Genomic DNA, 17,344 nt, shown 5'->3' on the forward strand with positions numbered 1-17,344 from the left:
ATACAAAGGAACAATCTAGAACAGGAATTAATCACAACAAAGATCTTGTAAGTCAGCATTGCATAATCACAAACAGTAAAAGCTGTCATCAGATAAACTGGATACTCACACTCACCAGACAAAAGCAAAACTCTCAATGTTTTTATGGTTTTCCATGTAATAAACACTCTATATACCAGATTTGGTATAAACAGACTTTCACTCACATCGGACAAAACGTCCATCACATTGCAATTCATTTCTATTAAAAACCCCTCACATGTAGAAGACAGAGCAATGTGGATGTGTCTAGTCACAATAGAGGTACAAAATCGGTGTTTTATTTTTTTCAAACTGTGCTCAGACCTGGTGCCTAAATGAGGCAGCCCTTTATTCAAGACCTGTGATTATTAACAAAATGCTGCTTGCTGCCTGCACTGTAATATAGTGTTAAGTTTCACACATATCCATGGGTCTGATGAACCAAAAACAACCACTTTAGATCAGAGCCCTCTGCGGGGCTGTGAATCCTCCCCCTAGCCTGACATCGCACCTGTTTTAAACGACCGTGACCGCAAGGGCTGTGACTGCTTAATTTTTCATTTTCACTCCTTCCTCTCCCATCTTATTTTAAAAAGATTTGCAGTGCGCACACTGATTACATTTTGATCATGGATCAAATAGAGGAATGTTTGGCATAAAAGTCCCATAAAAGAACGCAGAGCCTGGGCTGGTACGTAGGGATTAATTAGGTCAGCTAAGTAGGGAGGTGCTAGTCCGTGAACAATTTCATAGGTTAATAGCAGAACCTTAAAATTAGATCTCACAGAGACAGGAAGCCAGTGAAGAGATGCCAAAATGGTGTAATGTAGTCAAACTTTCTGCTTCCTGTCAAAAGTCTGACAGCAGTATTTTAAACGAGTTGGAGACCCTTAATGCTGGACTGCAGTAAATCAGAAAATAGAGTATTGCAGTAATCCAGTCTAGAAGAGACAAATGCATGAATCAAGGTCTTTGTATCAGCCATAGACAGGATGGAACGTATCCTCGCTATATTTCTCAGGTGGGAAAAAAGCAGCCCTCATATATTTGCTAATGTGTAGGTCAAAGGACAATGTGGGATCAAAAATCACCCCAAGGTTCCTTACTTTGTCAGTGTGATGTATGACACATGAACCTAGGTTAAGCATTAGCTGGTCAAACTGATGCCATGTTTCACTGGACCAAGAACAATAATTTTGGCCTTGTCTGAATTTAAATGTAAAAAAAATTGCTGGACATCCAGCTTTTCACTGACACAAGGCCTCTGTGTGTGTGTGTGTGTGTGTGTGTGTGTGTGTGTGTGTGTGTGTGTGTGTGTGTGTGCGCGCGCGTATGGCTTCGATCACAGAATCCAGGGAGAGCTGACAATTGCCGTTTGGTATGCTTATGTATTTTGGGTCAAGGATGAATGCTGCTAAAAGGGAAAGTTGATAGGACAAATATTTTTGGAGAAATGATCAATTTTAGCTAACTAATAAACAATGAATGTGGTGCTGCAATGCATCATGGCAGTTTGGGGGTTTTAAAATGTTGTTATTGTGGTGCATGTTAGTTTAACAGTGTTGTTGGTGTTATTGAATTGTGTTTTGTTGTTCAATTGGTTTAGTCAGTTTAGTTAGTTAGTTAGTTTAGTTTCATTGCTGGTACCATAAGTGAGAAGTGTATTGCATTTGATGTCTTCTGCCACCATCTGTCTGTGTCTAGAATTAAAAGCACCTGCTTGAGGCAGAATGCGGAAAAGACAAAAAGTTCTCCATGCGTATGTGTAAATTCGATCATGGAGAAACAGTGGACACCTGACATTTTCCGTTTGGTATGCTTATGTATTTTGGGTCAAGGATGAACACCGCCAAAATGGACCATTGATAGGACTAACATTTTTGGAGAACCTACTGATATTAGTTAACATGCTATTCCAGCAGGGGGGTGGTAAATCATCTTTATATTAAAAGCATGAGTGTGTGCGTGCTTTAATTTAGTAAGTTCAGTTTAAGTACATAATATAATTGTAAATGTGTAAAAAAATACATGGATGACACAACAAAGTGAAAACATTTATTTCTATTGTGGTCCATTTAAAAATCAAAAGACAAGTAAGTCCCTTCGGCTGCTCCCTTGTTTGCACTCGGGGGTCTCCACAGCAGATTCAAGGTGGATCTGCATGTTGAATTTGCATGTTTTACAACCGGATGCCCTTCCTGACGCAACTCCACATTATGTGGTGAAATGTGGCAAGGGTGGGATTTGAACAGGGAACCTTAGGCACTGGAAACCAAGTGCACTAACCACTTGGCCATGACAAATAAAATCAATAATAAAATTAAAAAAAATAATAATAATAATAATACTGATGATAACGATAACAATAACAGTGTGTATATGATAGGAAGAACCTAAACAATTTATAAATACATCAAGACGGTAATTAACATAAAAAAAATTACATAATTAACAGGAAATAAAAGGGTTGAGTTCTACTAAAAACTGTTGAGGTCTAAGGTTCTAAAAACATTCTGGACTCACAGGCCATTTCAACTCATTATAGAAACTTTGCATAATTTATTATCGCCCTTGAAAAATGTTAGCTACCTATTTTATAAATGCTCCCCAATGTAGAGCCCATGGATCCCCACGGGCCACGCGCTTTGTAAACCCTAAAGATGGTTAATGCTTGAAAACCCCAGTAGACAGCAGTTTCTGAAAAACTCAGATAAGCCCATCTGGCACACCAAGTTCAAAGTCATTTAGAGTAAATCCCTTTTCTTCCCCATTCTGATGCTTGCTTTGAACTTCAGCAAGTTGTCTTCACCATGTCTATATGGCATGTAACGTGTGTACCTATAAAGCGGTCATTGATTTGGTGTGTTGTGTAGAAACCAGAGTGAGATTTGAATACCTTGACAGTGCATGATCCTCGGACTGTTGCCTTCTTGTCATACACATGACATTTGACTGATGTTGTGCCAACGTCCACTGCCAAAATGAAGCTTTTCTTCGTGAACCCATTCCTCTGACTTTCCATCGCCCCTGTGATATATGTCCTGGCACTCCCACATGGTCCATGGTCAGCTGATATTGGCCATGTTACAGCCTGAGGGATCACACTGAGGTTTTATCAGCACCGTGTCTGACCCGGTGAGGCGATCACACCGCGGTTATATTAACACCGTCTCTGACCTTCGGACCCCAACTTCAGATTCCAGTCCAACCTGTTTGAGTCAGTCGATTACTCAACTTTACTTAAGTATTAATGTGTAAATAAAAAAAAACAAAGAAAAAAAAGAGGCGCCGTCAGAAAAGTAATAACACAAATCAGACCAACGACCAATGAATCATGTTATTGTATCCTGTCGGAGTTTAATAAACTCAAGCTAACTGGCTACTTGGCTAAAACTAAAAATTATACCATTAGCGAGCTGCAACTTGAAATATCACTCACCGCCTTAATTTAATACACAAAATGCCAATATGTAATTAATTATGCCATACGGGACACTTAGTTACACGGACAAACCAGCTTAAGGCGTCTGGTGTTGTCACGAAAACGTCACCGCCACCACTCTCCCGGCATCCGTACAATCGACGCATGCGCAATTCGTAGGTAAGGATCATGGATGTTGTAGTTCATTAAAACAAAACAAACAAAAAACAAAACAAAAAAAAAAACTGGTTTAAAATGTTGCAAGACTTCTCTGTAATTGCGACATATCAGAGATAAACATTAAATCAAAATTTTTAAAAATTTGGAACCAAATGAACCTGTAAAAACGCCGGAGACTACACACTACGATGGTGCCATCTAGTGGACAGATGGCGGTACTACAGGTGCGCTGGCCTCAAATAATTCTACGTCTAATACGTATTTGTGTTGCGTTTGCTATGGCTAAAGATTGTTTTCAAGACTCTTGCATTGGCATAGATTTAAAGGTACAGTGTGTAGAATTTAGTGTCATCTAGCTGTGAGGCTGCAGACTGCATTATGCATTGCTTGTCACCATTTTGTTTTGTTTTTTCACGTTTGCTTCTTTTGTGACAGGGATTCATGCTTCTTTTTCTTCTGTTATGATAAGCAGTATGCATGAGCCTCCATGTCAATGCAGTTGCAGTAAGGTGTCAAAATCCAGCACCTCATCCGCATCGTGACACTCTTGGCAATGAATCAAGTAGGGTGTTGCCTCTTGGAGTGTCCACTGGGTAGTGATGCTGGTAACGTGACTTAGTAATGCGTTAGGTACTCTAATCTGACCTCTTTTTTTCAGTAATAACTAATCTAGTGTGTTAATATTTCCAAATCAGATGAAAGTTACTTCTCTAAATCACTGTGTTATTTTTTATTGTGGGTTGATCGCAGCATTAAAACCAGCCTGTCGGTAAAGGGAGGTTGGGGTTCGGTAGTGCCCACTTCACCCGCTTCAGTGAGCTGCAAGCACAAAGCCGTAGCCGCTGTGCGGTGACGCTCAGAGCTATGGTTTTATAAAGGCATTTTGCACATTTTTCTTTAAAACGCCGCTATGTGTCTCCTCCATAAAAACAGCTGATCTACAATGCATTACAAATACTAAGGCTTTTTTCCACCCAAATGCACCTAGTCTCTTTCTGAGGTTGACATGAGGTTAAAAAAAACCTGATAAAATGTTCTTACCTATCAAGCTGGTCATGTATTCTGCATAAATAAACATTATCCATACTCCTGCTCAAACAGCAAGCCAGGGGTGAATTCATGTGGGAAGGGGGCATGGGTGGGCTCCCCACAAAACAGCCCTAGATTAAAGGGCCACGTTTGAACACATTTGTATTGATATGTGAAGTTATATGTTTCACCACAAGTGGGGCAGTATGACCCCAGGCCATGACCTGGTAATATAAGCAGTTGTACACGAGTGAGTCCAGCAGTTACCAGTAAACGTTCTGACTGATACTCGGTGTGTATGTCTCGTCATTACATGGTACTAGGATAAATATCTCAAACCGACGACAAAGATGAACTTAATTTGACAACCTGAAGAGTTAAAGTTGACGGGCAATGTCAACGAGAACTGGAAAGCGTTTAAACAAAGTTTTTGAACTTTATTCGCTAGGTATCAGTCTTTGAAACGAGGAAAGGAAGATAGCACTACTGCTAACAGTGGCAGGGCGAGCTGCATTAGATGTGTACAAAACATTTGTCTTCACGGAAGACGAAAAGGATACGTTTGATGTTGTGATGAGAAATTCGAGGATTATTGCACACCGAGAAAGAATGAAACGTACGAGAGGTATGTGTTCAGGAACAGGCTTCAGAAAAGAGTCAGAATTGATTGAACAGTATGTCACAGACCTACGCCTGAAAAGTCAGGTCATGCAACTTCGGAACATTGTGTGATTCAATGATAAGAGGCCAAATTGTAATCGGGGGTCGAAGACAACAAATTCCGGATGCAATTATTGAAAGAAGGCAATGCAGATTTGCCAAGCGTCTGAGAGTGCAAAGGCACAACTAAAGACTTTCAGCAGCAAAGAAAGTGAAACTGTTGGGGTCGATGCAGTGCAGTGAGCGAAACCGAAAGCAACGTTGCATGCAAAGAAAAAGGATGCAAACCCAGGAAAGAGAGCAGGAACTGTAAAAGGTGTGGAATGCAACACGCGCCGAAACAGTGTCCAGCTTTCGGGAAGGAATGCCGCAAGTGTGGCGGAAAGAACCACTTCGCAAAGAGCTGCTTCTCGAAGAAGATGGTGCAACTCGTGGAGAAGAAGAGCGACAGCGAGGAGGGGGAGGAGGAGCCGTTCTTCGTGGATGCAATCGAGGGTGAGAAGAGTGCTTCAAGTGATGATGGATTGCGTGCTTGGATGTGAATGCCACAGACGTCTCACTGAAGCTCGACACAGGTGCGCAGGTAAACATCCTGTCCAATGAAAGACTTTAAGAGACTGAAAACAAACCGAAAGTAAAAGACAAAAAGATTATCTGAGAACATATGATGATAAGCCAATACCCACTAAGGGAGTGTGCAAACACAGAGGCTACTACAAGTAGGCCCAAAAGCACTGACTGGGTGAAGGAATACAAAGAGGTGTTCAATGGCATAGGCTGCCTACCAGGCAAACATAAAATTAGCTTAAGGAGAATGCAGACCCAGTCATACAATCCAGCAAGAACAGTGCCAGTAGCTCTTAAAAAGAGGCTGAGGGAAAAATTAGACTCACTGATAGCAGAATGAGTCCTTCAGAAAAATTTAAGAGCTACTGAAGGGGTTAACTCCTTGGTTATCATAGAGAAGCCAAATAGAGATCTGAGATTGTGCATAGATCTTAAAGATCTAAATAAGGCGATACCAGCGTGAGCACTACAGGCTACCGACAAAATATGACATAACCAGCACAATGAGTGGAGCAAGCTATTTCACAAAACTAGATGCCTCATCTGGGTTTTACCAAATAGTGCTTGATGAGGAAAAGCTCTAAATTGTGCACATTCAATACGCCATTCGGAAGGCATTGCTTTCTAAACGATGGCCATTTGGGATTAGCTCAGCCCCTGAGGTTTTCATAGAACCGTGCAGCAACTGTTCGATGGAATAGAAGGGGTAGGAGTCTTATGCGATGACGTGGTAGTCTGGGGAAAAACAAAAGCGGAGCATGATGAGGGACTGGCCAGAGTTCTCACACAGGCGCAAAAAATCAGGTTTGAAACTGAATAAGAATAAGTGCCAATTTGGGGTGCAGGAGATTACGTACCTTGGTGAGAAATTAATCTGGGGCAGGCGTGCAACCAGATCCAGAAAAAGTGCGGGCTATAGCAGAGCTGCCAGTACCGCAGGACAAAAATGACTTACAGGCAGCCTTAGGGCTAGTGAATTACTTGGGGAAATTTATCCAAATCTATCAGCTAACACAAGAGCTCTCAGAAGCTTGTTAGAGACCGATACAATGTGGCAGTGGATGGCAGAGCATGCCAGAGAATGGGAGTGGCTCAAAAGCAGTCTAACACAGGAGCCAGTGCTAAATTCTATGATCAGGACAAGCTGTTGAAAGTGTCCACAGACGCGTCCAAAGCAGGCCTAGGAGCTGTGCTTTTGCAAAAACATGATACAGAGTGGTATCCAGTCGCATACGTGTTGTGCACCATGACAAGCACAGAAAGAAATTACGCGCAAATAGAGAAGGAGACTCTAGGCGCAGTGTTTGGATGTGAGAAGTTTCACAAATACGTGTATGAACGATCAGTAATACTAGAAACCGATCACAAACCACTGATAGCTGTCTCACAGAAGCCACTGGGTGACGCACCACAGCGCATCCAGCGTCTAATCTTAAGACTACAGAAATATGACCTGACATTTGAGTTTACACCAGGCAAGCCGATGCGCTGAGTAGGGCTAGCTTGCGCAACACCAATAGCACAACAGAAGAAGCTGTGCAAATCCATGTTGACTCTATTAGGGTACACATGCCAGTGTCAGATGCAAAATGGGCAGAGATAGTGAAAGAAACACAAAAGGATGAGAAACTAAAAAGAGTAATGGAACAGATACATCAAACAGGACAGGTTAAGCTTGACAAGCCTTACCAACACTTTAAAGGTGAACTGTCTGTGTTAGATGGGGTTCTGTTAAAGGATACAAAGATAGTCATACCTACCTCCATGAGAGCTGAAATGGTCAAATTAGTGCATGAGGGGCGTTTGGATATTGAGAAGTGCAAAAGACATGCACATGATGTGTTGTATTGGCCTAGCATGCACAAGGACATTGAGGCATATGTGCAGCGCTGTGAGACCTGCCAGCGCCACAGATACCAGCAGCTAAAGGATGAGGCCCCATGACCTGGGAGGTGAGGTGATGGTCTAGTGGTTAAGGTGTTGGGCTTGAGTCCAGAAGATCATGGGTTCAAATCCCCACCTGACTGGAAAATCACTAAGGGCCCTTGGGCAAGGCCTTTAATCCCCTATTGCTCCTGGTGTGTAGTGAGCGCCTTGTATGGCAGCATCCTGACATCGGGGTGAATGTGAGGCATAATTGTAAAGCGTCTGATGCAGATGGAAAAGCGCTATATAAATGCAGTCCATTTACCATTTATGACAAGCCTCAAGAGCCGTGGAGAAAAGTGGGCATGGATCTATTCCAGCTAAAGGGCAAGGACTATCTGTCAATCATTCAAACTACCCTGAGTTTGTAGGGTTGAGTGACACAACAGCAGAACGGGTGGTTGCACATACAAAGACTATATGTTTGCACGCCATGGAATCCCATTGACTGTTGTAAGCGATAACGGGCCAAAGGACTTCTGCTTCAAAGACTTTGCAGACACATATGGATTCAAACATGTGACCTCAAGCCCTCTGTACCCACAGTCAAATGGGTTAGCAGAGAAAGGAGTGCAAATTGTGAAGCGCATCTTGAAAAAGGCTGCAGACAATGCAGAAGACTACAATTCTGAATTACCGAGCATCACCACTGGAGAATGGACTTTCACCAGCAGAAATGCCATGAACCGGAAACTCAGGAAGTGACTTCCATCAGCATCTCATCAGATGGAAAAGAGAGATGTGAGGCGTGATGAGAGGCAAACTGAACTGTACACAGAACAGCACGGCCTCTGAGACCACTTGCACATGAGGACATAGTGTGAGTGAGATGTGATGGAGAATGGGGACCACTGGCTAAAGTAGTCAAAGTAACAACTCCCAGATCATATGAAGTCATCACAGAGCATGGGAAAACAATGAGGCAAAACCGACGTCACTTACTGAAAGTGCCTCAGACAGAAATGAGAGTCATGGACAGTGACACAAGTGACATGCCAAACCAGACAGAACAACCACAAATGGCAGACAATCAGAACTTAGACAGGAACGAACAGATTGAGGTGACACAGAGTAGAAGCTCACAAAGACAAATTGTGAGACCAAAGAGATTGATTGAGGAAATGTAGTGAAGTGCACTGAGACAAATGTATAAAAGTTGAAAAAAAAGAAAGAAAAGTGTTGAAAAAATATGCTGAGTTGTAAACAGAGAAATTGTTGAAGTTATGATTCAATGTACAAGGTTGACAGAGGTATGTAAACAGAAGAAATGGATTTGATTTTGTTTAATGAAACTTAAGAAACAGTATATGGTTGACAAAGAGATATGAAGTCAAGCAATGGATTTCTTTTGAAATGATGTCAACAGTCATAAGTTTATAGTTTGGACATCTTTACTTGAAAAAAAGGGAGCTGTATTGATATGTGAAGTTATATGTTTCACCACAAGTGGGCAGTATGACCCCAGGCCATGACCTGGTAATATAAACAGCTGTACACGAGTGAGTCCGGCATTTACCAGTAATCGTTCTGACTGATACTCGGTGTGTATGTCTCGTCATTACAACATTTTTTCATGCTATTACTATTACTAATACTACTTATAATAGTAATAATAATAATTTTAACTACTAAAATGTGTAGAAAGAATTTAAATGTAAGAAAAATGATAGAAAGAATTTAATAGTTATACATTTATAAACAATAATGGTTAGAAATTGTAAATTTTATTGTTACAGTGCGGTCAACAGTTAAATTTGAGGTCAAGAAAGATGTCTTAATTTTATTTTTTTGTAAAACAACTATTTATGTTCTTTGATGTCAAGAAAGGGTGACTATAAAGTGAGTATTGGCAAAACGGGTTTTCATTTTCATGGTGAGGTGGCAGGGGTTGTTGGTAACTGCTGAAAGTAACTAATAAAGTAACTAGTAATCTAACTTAGTTACTGTTAAAATTGAGTAATCAGTAAAGTAACTAAGTTACTTTTTCAAGGAGTAATCAGTAATTGGATTACTTTTTCAAAGTAAGTGTGGCAACACTGCCGGTGGGGACCTTGTGTGCTCCACAGCCACTATGGTAGCCATGAAGGTCCAACAGTAACTCTGAACGTGAGATGGCTAACAGGGCTCTGGTGAAACAAGAAGTCCTCAATGGCAGATCAGGCAGAGGAGTTGACGGCTTACAACCCAACGGCTGTGAAGGTGGATGAAGGATGCAGCAGATCCTCAGACCCCGACTGCCTGGGATTTACCCCCCCATCACACCAGGCTAATGATCTGTCAAGGACCGCGTGTTTGTCAGCGTGCAATATCATCTCCACATTAAACAAACCCATGTACTGGCATCTCCAGATCAACCCTGATGCAGATTTTCTATCTCTGTGCCCACCATCCCATCTGGGAATTGATCAAGAGATGATCTTCCTCATCACCAAGAGGTTTTCACAATGATGGATAGCCTGCACAAGCAACCAGTAGACAGTCCATGAAGCAATCACCGGTTCTTCTTTTTTTCAGTCATTATGCTGCAAAGTGCGAAAGATAGAGTAAGTGTGGTCCTTTTGGTGTACTGTATCAATACACAACATGGTAGCCCCCATGTAGACATACATTCTCATTCTAAACTTATTAAAACACACCGATTCATTGTTTTAGATTAGATTAGATTGAACTTTATTGATCCCTCGGGAAGACTTCCTCAGGTGGTGGTGGGGGGTAGCATAAAGAAACCAACTAAACTGTTTGGTTATCTCTGTGGTTGATGGTTGTTCCAAAATGGATATTTCTCTAGTCATGGGCGATTTCATGCAAACACTGGCACTGGCAAGTCTGCTTGCACCAACTAATACTTCGGTCTCCACAGATCTGTCATGGGTAACATGTTTCAGTGCTCTTTAACTGTGTAAAAGCTTTGGCACTAAAAGTTGTTTGATTCTGGTTCCAGGGCCCACAGGTGCACTTTGATGGTACTAGTGAGTAACTAAGGAGAACAATCAGGGTCCAGTGAAGGGTCAAGTTTATGAATTCTGGCCGTAGAATCATTATTTGTATCCTTAAACAGTCATCTGAAATTCTGCACACTATCATGTGTTTGGTATCTCAGACTGACACTGGATAAATACACTTCAAAATTAGGCTGTTTCTGAGGAATGTGTTGGGAAGGTGTCGTAACACGGACCCACAACAGGGGGCGCAAATGAACGGACAATGGATAAGAAAAGGAGTAACAATTTAATGTTGCGAAAGAACACAACGGAATATAAACAAGATAATGATGCCAATCATACACAGGAGGACTGCGGGCAGGCTTGAAGATAGGAGACCTCGGATGAACGAAGAGCCGGGGCCCACACCGCTTCTACCACCAACGGCCTGAAGAACACCGAAGCCGCCAAGCCCTGAGTCCCCAGGTGGTCTCTGTCCTCCGTTGTCGGCCCTGGTACTGCTGGCAGACAGAAACAGAAGGTGGTGAGTGTGAGTCCTCACACCCAGCAACCTTTATAAGTAATGTCCTTCCGGGAGGGATAACCTCCACCTCCAGGAACGTCTTTACTCGTGCAGCTCCCGTTTGTCCCTCTCCTGGGTCTTCACGGGCATGCGACTGCACACAGAACAATATTAGATTAACAGTAATCACAGCAGAGAAGGTTACCTCTAGTCGTAGAAGATTTCTCGGCGAGGAGGTGGAGTTGCCGTCCGGCCTTTATGGTGATGGTGATGAGATGAATGAGTGACAGCTGGTGTTGAGGATGAGTGACAGCTGTCACTCCCAAGGGCTCTGGCGCCCTCTTGTGCTTGAAGCCCGCACTCCAAGCAGGGCGCCATCTGGTGGTGGTGGGCCAGCAGTACCTCCTCTTCAGCGGCCCACACAACAGAATGTCCATGTAATCTGGGTGCAGAACCTCCAGATAAGCACATGACAAACCACCCTAAAGCAATGTGAGAGATCTTCCACAACAAAGTCTGAAGACTGCTGAGGATTCCATTGATGAGAAGGAAGTGTTTCATCTCAGAGGTCATTCTCAGTGTCATGCAGAGGAGTCACACTGCACGGGTCCATTATGGTGGACTTACCTCACAGTAACGTGAACACTGTGCAGAGTGGAGACAGTGTTTGAATTCTTCTCAGTGAATGCTCATCTCTGTCATCAATGTCTTCTGGACCAAATACTGTTCAAAGCTTGTATGTAGGGTTGCCACCTTTTAGAAATGAAAATAAAGGACGGCTCCTCAGGGTCACAACACCACCACCCAAGGAGTGGTATATTTAATTTTGAAAAAAGCATTTAGTCATACTTAAAAGCTTTAAGTGCTTTAAAAGACAAACTGTTAATGATAAACTGTGCAGCCACTGAAGTGTGTAATAATAAACATAAATATTATAGAAAACAGACCAATAATTTTAATTGTAAAAGTGAGGATATTTTACTTTAAGAGGAAATACAAAATAAAAATACTTGTTTGCCTACAGTTTGCCTTGTACTACTAATGCTGTCAAGCCAGGGGTTCCACTGTTCCCACTCACGTCTGTCTGTACATTTGCAAATGTTTTTGCTTCTTTGGACGTGGTGGAGTTTCTTCAGTACAGGACCTGACGTGAGGTACAGAGATGACACTGGCAGCCCTAATATTTCCTTTGTTTTATTTTGTTCATTATTCAGTTTTGATGAGTGTGGGTGGGACGTTTATGAAAATATGGAACCATTTACAATCAATACAGACATAACAATTAGTTGTCAAATAAAGGACAATTCTGTATTTTAAGAGACGGGTGGCAACCCTACTTGTGTGGGCTGCGTGCTGGCTGAGGTCATGGAGCACAGTGACTCAGGTGCTGCTGAAAAGCTCATTCATTAGTCGAGTTTCTTTTCTTTTTTTAATTTACGAGACTATTGTAATCACTCTGTGTGTGTGTGTGTGTGTATGTGTGTGTGTGTGTGAATGTCTCAGGAATTGCTTGGCTGATTTTATTGATACTGTAGATGTGAATTGCTAGAGGAAACATTGAGGCAAGACTTAAAGGTCATTGATTCATTGGTTTTCTGTGTGTTTATTCTCTTGCTGGGTTTCTTTGTTTGGGTCTGTCTGTCTCTATCGCTCTTCTCTGTCCCAGGGTTCTTGGTGGTGGGCGTTTCTCTCTCTCTGGCCACACCTTTGTGCTGGTGCTTTCCACGCACACCTGTTCCTGATTTGCAGCTCATCACCTGTGGGTTATATAAGCTCACTGGGTGCATTTGATCCTTGCCAAATTGATGCACCTTGTGCCTTCTCTCCAGCTCTTGTTCTCATGTTACATAGTTCTGCCTGCTTCAATGTGTTTTTTGACCTCCTGCGCATTCTTCCGTTCTCACCAAAGCCTGTTGATTCTTATATGTCTGCCGTGTATTTTGGGCTGCCTTTCTGTGTATCAACCATTGCTATCCACCTCAGTAAAGTCTTTTTCCCAACTAGAGTTGTTTGTGTGAGCCTTGCATTTGTGTCCTAACGTCTTGGCCAACCCGCATGTCACACACATTTACCAGTTTGTCCCACTTCAATTTTTTTTTCAGCAGTATGTTACATTAATGAGATTTGGAATTTCTATCAGTAATTATATATCCTGGCAAATATGAATTTACTGATATCACATTCGTACATACTCTTATGAGCTTATTTTATTGAAATTTTTATAAGGGTTCAGATGATTAATCTTTACACAACAGTGACAACAGGCCTGGCTTCTACCTATACATTTACTATAGAGTCGACAAACTGGAGTAGGTGTTGTGTGGGCCGCCAGAAGAGGAGGTACTGCTGGCCCACCACCACAGGGCGCCCTGCCTGAAGTGCGGGCTTCAGGCACGAGAGGGCGCTGCCGCCACGGACTCAGCCGGGAGTGACAGCTGTTACTCATTACTTCCTGACAGCTGTCACTCATTCTTCGTCATCTCACTCCATAAAACCCAGACGTCATCTCCACCTCATCGCCGAGATATACTTCATTGGAGGTAATATCCTCAGCCTTTTGTAAATCTGTTTATTGTGAGTGTTTGCAGGAGTACCGGTCCTTTTTGTGGAGGCTGTGCAAGACGGCACTCTTTTTCCTCTGAGGGATCGCTGCAACATATTGAGTGAGAGGTGGAGGTGGCATTCCCACCGCTGTTGTTACTGGGTGTACACACACCCACACTTGACTGTCTTTGTTCTTCGCCAGCAGTACCAGAACCGACAGTCGGGGACGGTGATCACCTGGGAATTCGGGACTTGGCGGCTCCAGTATTCACCAGGTTCTGTGGCTCGCGGAAATCGTGTGGTTCCGGCTCTTCTCAGGACGGACGTCTTCTATCCTCGAGCCTGCCCACATGTCACCTTTGTGGATTGACTGTAATGATATTCTGAGATTGTCTGTATGTTCGTTGTGCACAATTCACAACATTAAATTGTTACCTTTGGCTCATCTATTGACCGTTCATTTGCGCCCCCTGTTGTGGTCCGTGTCACTACACTTTCCCAACAGTAGGTCTATTATTTATGGTTTGAACTACAATATTCTGTAAATTCTACAATGAAATATGATACTGATAAGATATTCTGACTGTATTAACTAAATATTAGTATTTAGTATTTAGTTTCAGCATTTTACTACAGTACTGTGCATTAAACCCTGAATATGTTGTTTTTCTATTTACACATTTATGCTCCATTTTATAGTATTTCATTGATAATTTCACAGACATATTAAAACCATTTCACATTTAATATGTTACTATCCGCACTAATGCCTTGCCGGTAAAAACTCAATTTGTGATTGTAAAATCCAACATTAACATCCACAAATCATCAGACAACAGGATTATTCCCTTACTATGCTTATACTATTATACATTCTACTGCATCTTGTGGAATGGTACATTCCATCTTTCAATGACTGAAGATTCTTTCCATTGCATGAAAGGAAAACATTCATTATTTGTGCTATATGACACCTAAACACAGATCCGTGTCATTTGATAATTTACTTTAAATTTTACAGGTGTTTGTTCTCAGAGCGTAAAGTGAAGGGTAGTGTGACCCAGCATTTCATTCTGCCCTCTGCAATTTTTTTTTTTCAGCAGTATGTTACATTAATGAGATTTGGAATTGCTATCAGTAATTATATATCCTGGCAGATATGACTTTACTGATATCATATTCGTACATACTCTTATGAGCTTATTTTATTGACATTTTTACAAGGGTTCAGTTGATCAATCTTTACACAGCAGTGACAAGAGGCGGCTTCTACCTATACATTTACTACAAAGTCGACAAACTGGAGTATGTGTTATGTGTCGGACGCAGCCCGGAGAACCGACCAGCGTTTGAAGGACCCAGTATAAAATAAGCAGAGCACAGTACAAAGGATAACAGGGTTTAATAAACATAACAGTGATGTGAAAAAATACAAACAAATAAGTGCGCGGTCTGGCGTGGCGGATTTGCGGTGTGCTCCCAGCAGCACAAAACGGTCCGGAGCCAGAACCAGTTCGGACCCAAGGACCCCGCCGACACCCCCCAGGTGGCCGCGACAAACCGAGTCTGTGAAAGAAGAAATCATCATGTGAGTCCACACTCTACACACAGAGGGACCGCTCAAAGGTGTACAAACAGCAAACACTTCCTGGCTTAATTACTAATCAGCTTCCCACCCTGCAGGCATAGAACACCCTGTTCACAAAACTCCACTGCAGTGGAAGCTGATTAAACGACTACATACAGCTCAATATAATAAGGTGTGAGGGACACCACATTTACTGACTGTATAAATGTTAGTCACAAAATCTAACGTACCTCAGGAAGTGTGCTGACGAGCGTGAGACCTCACCCCCTCCTCTTTCACAGACCATGCATCAAACCTGGACGTTCTCTGCATCCACTGATGATGAGATGGCTCTCGAGACGACGATCTCACCCGTCTGGTCACAAGGTCGAGTCTCTGGCAAATGCACACTGTGTACTCCAGACTTAAATGCCACCATGTTCCAATCCGTGTAGATGCACCACAGCTGTGAGTCCTGACGAGCCTCAGGTGATCAGGGTGAGGTCCTGATAACTCAGCCACACAGCCACTCAGTCCTAAACGCAAGCCACCTGGAAGGAAAAAACAAAGACAGACAGAAAACAGAAACAAAAGGCAGCCAGGCCCCCCCAGCCTACAACAGTATGTCTATTATTTATGGTTTAAACTACACTATTCTGTAAATTCTACAATAAAATATGATACTGTTAAGATATTCTGACTGTATTAACTAAATATTAGTATTTAGTTCAGCATTTACTACAGTATACTGTAAATTAAAGCCTGCTATGTTGTTTTTCTGTTTACACATTTTTATGCTCCAATTTTACAGTATTTCACTGATAATTTCACAGTCATTTTTGAAGGTGTACAGTATATTTAAAGGGGGGGGGGGGGGGTGAAATTGCCACGTTGTTTTCTTCATTTGTGTTATTGTTGCTTTCAAAACTATAAAACCCAGCCCTTGACCGTGGTGAAAGTTTGCAACACATTTCCCGAGCAGAGGGCACTAAATACTTCCTTCTGTGATAAGAAAGCCTCAATAACTGCATATTCTAGAAATGTAATCAGTAACTGCTGTGTTCCTTATTTGTCTTGTTTGGAAGTTACTCTGGTGACATGAAGACGGGAGAGATGAAGATCATTAACCAAGGCCTGCAGGACGAAATGGTAAACATCATCTTATATCACTATATCTTAATATGTGTATGTCGTGGGCATGAACGAGGGAAGGTCTTCAGCATCTCATCATGTCATTTAGGTCCTTCAGGCTTTTTTTTTTTTTCATTAAATGGTTCAGAGGAGCGTTATCATGGCTAAAACCTTTCAGTTTCTGGGGGAGGTCCACCCCCAACCCCCAATTACAGTCCTCTTAACCCCCTGCCACTTTTAGCATTTTTTAAATGTAGATGTAATTAATATTCAGTGTTTTCAGTGAGTTGACAGTAGGGCTGTACACTATGGACAAATTATTGTAGCTCAATATTGTCATATCAATATGATATACGGTATGACTATGATTTCACACAAAGTGCAGCAACAGTGATAATTAAACATTCTTAAACAAAACAGTAACGATACCATACTCATCATAAGATTAGGATAAAGTATCCTTCAAAAGTATTGGGACACTTGGTATTTCACACATTTTAATTTGTTTATGCCATTTCAAATACAAGAAATACAAAAATATAAAAAATAAAAATTTCTAAATTGATCTTCCTCAAACTCAAACTGAAAGCAAATCTTGTTAATACCTGTAAATAATAAGAATAATAATCAGTTTTACTGCCAATTTTCTTCAGACAAGTCAGGGGATGGAAACATGAACATTTCTAAGTAAATGACTATGTCTTGGACTTTATTTATATCACTTATGAAGAAATACAAAAGTTTCTTTCACCAACACATCAAATCTAGCCTTGCATCTCAGATGTACTTTCTGGCAAATTGTAGCTGGATGTTGAGGTCTTCTTTTTAAGAAAATCCTCCTCTACACCACTTCA

General features: G+C 41.7%; 1 protein-coding gene across 1 annotated transcript in view; it reads left to right on the top strand.

Moving 5' to 3' along the window:
- Nucleotides 1–16,413: 16,413 nt before the first annotated feature.
- The window catches only part of LOC117521198 (probable cation-transporting ATPase 13A3), a 94,566-nt gene continuing 93,635 nt past the window's right edge, over nucleotides 16,414–17,344 (top strand). The window contains exon 1 of the mRNA XM_034182545.1: nucleotides 16,414–16,508. Coding sequence (XP_034038436.1) covers nucleotides 16,458–16,508 — 51 coding nt within the window. The 5' untranslated portion in view covers nucleotides 16,414–16,457. The remainder of the gene's footprint in view (nucleotides 16,509–17,344) is intronic.

This window comes from Thalassophryne amazonica, chromosome 12, assembly GCF_902500255.1.
Source record: "Thalassophryne amazonica chromosome 12, fThaAma1.1, whole genome shotgun sequence".
NCBI lineage: Eukaryota > Metazoa > Chordata > Actinopteri > Batrachoidiformes > Batrachoididae > Thalassophryne > Thalassophryne amazonica.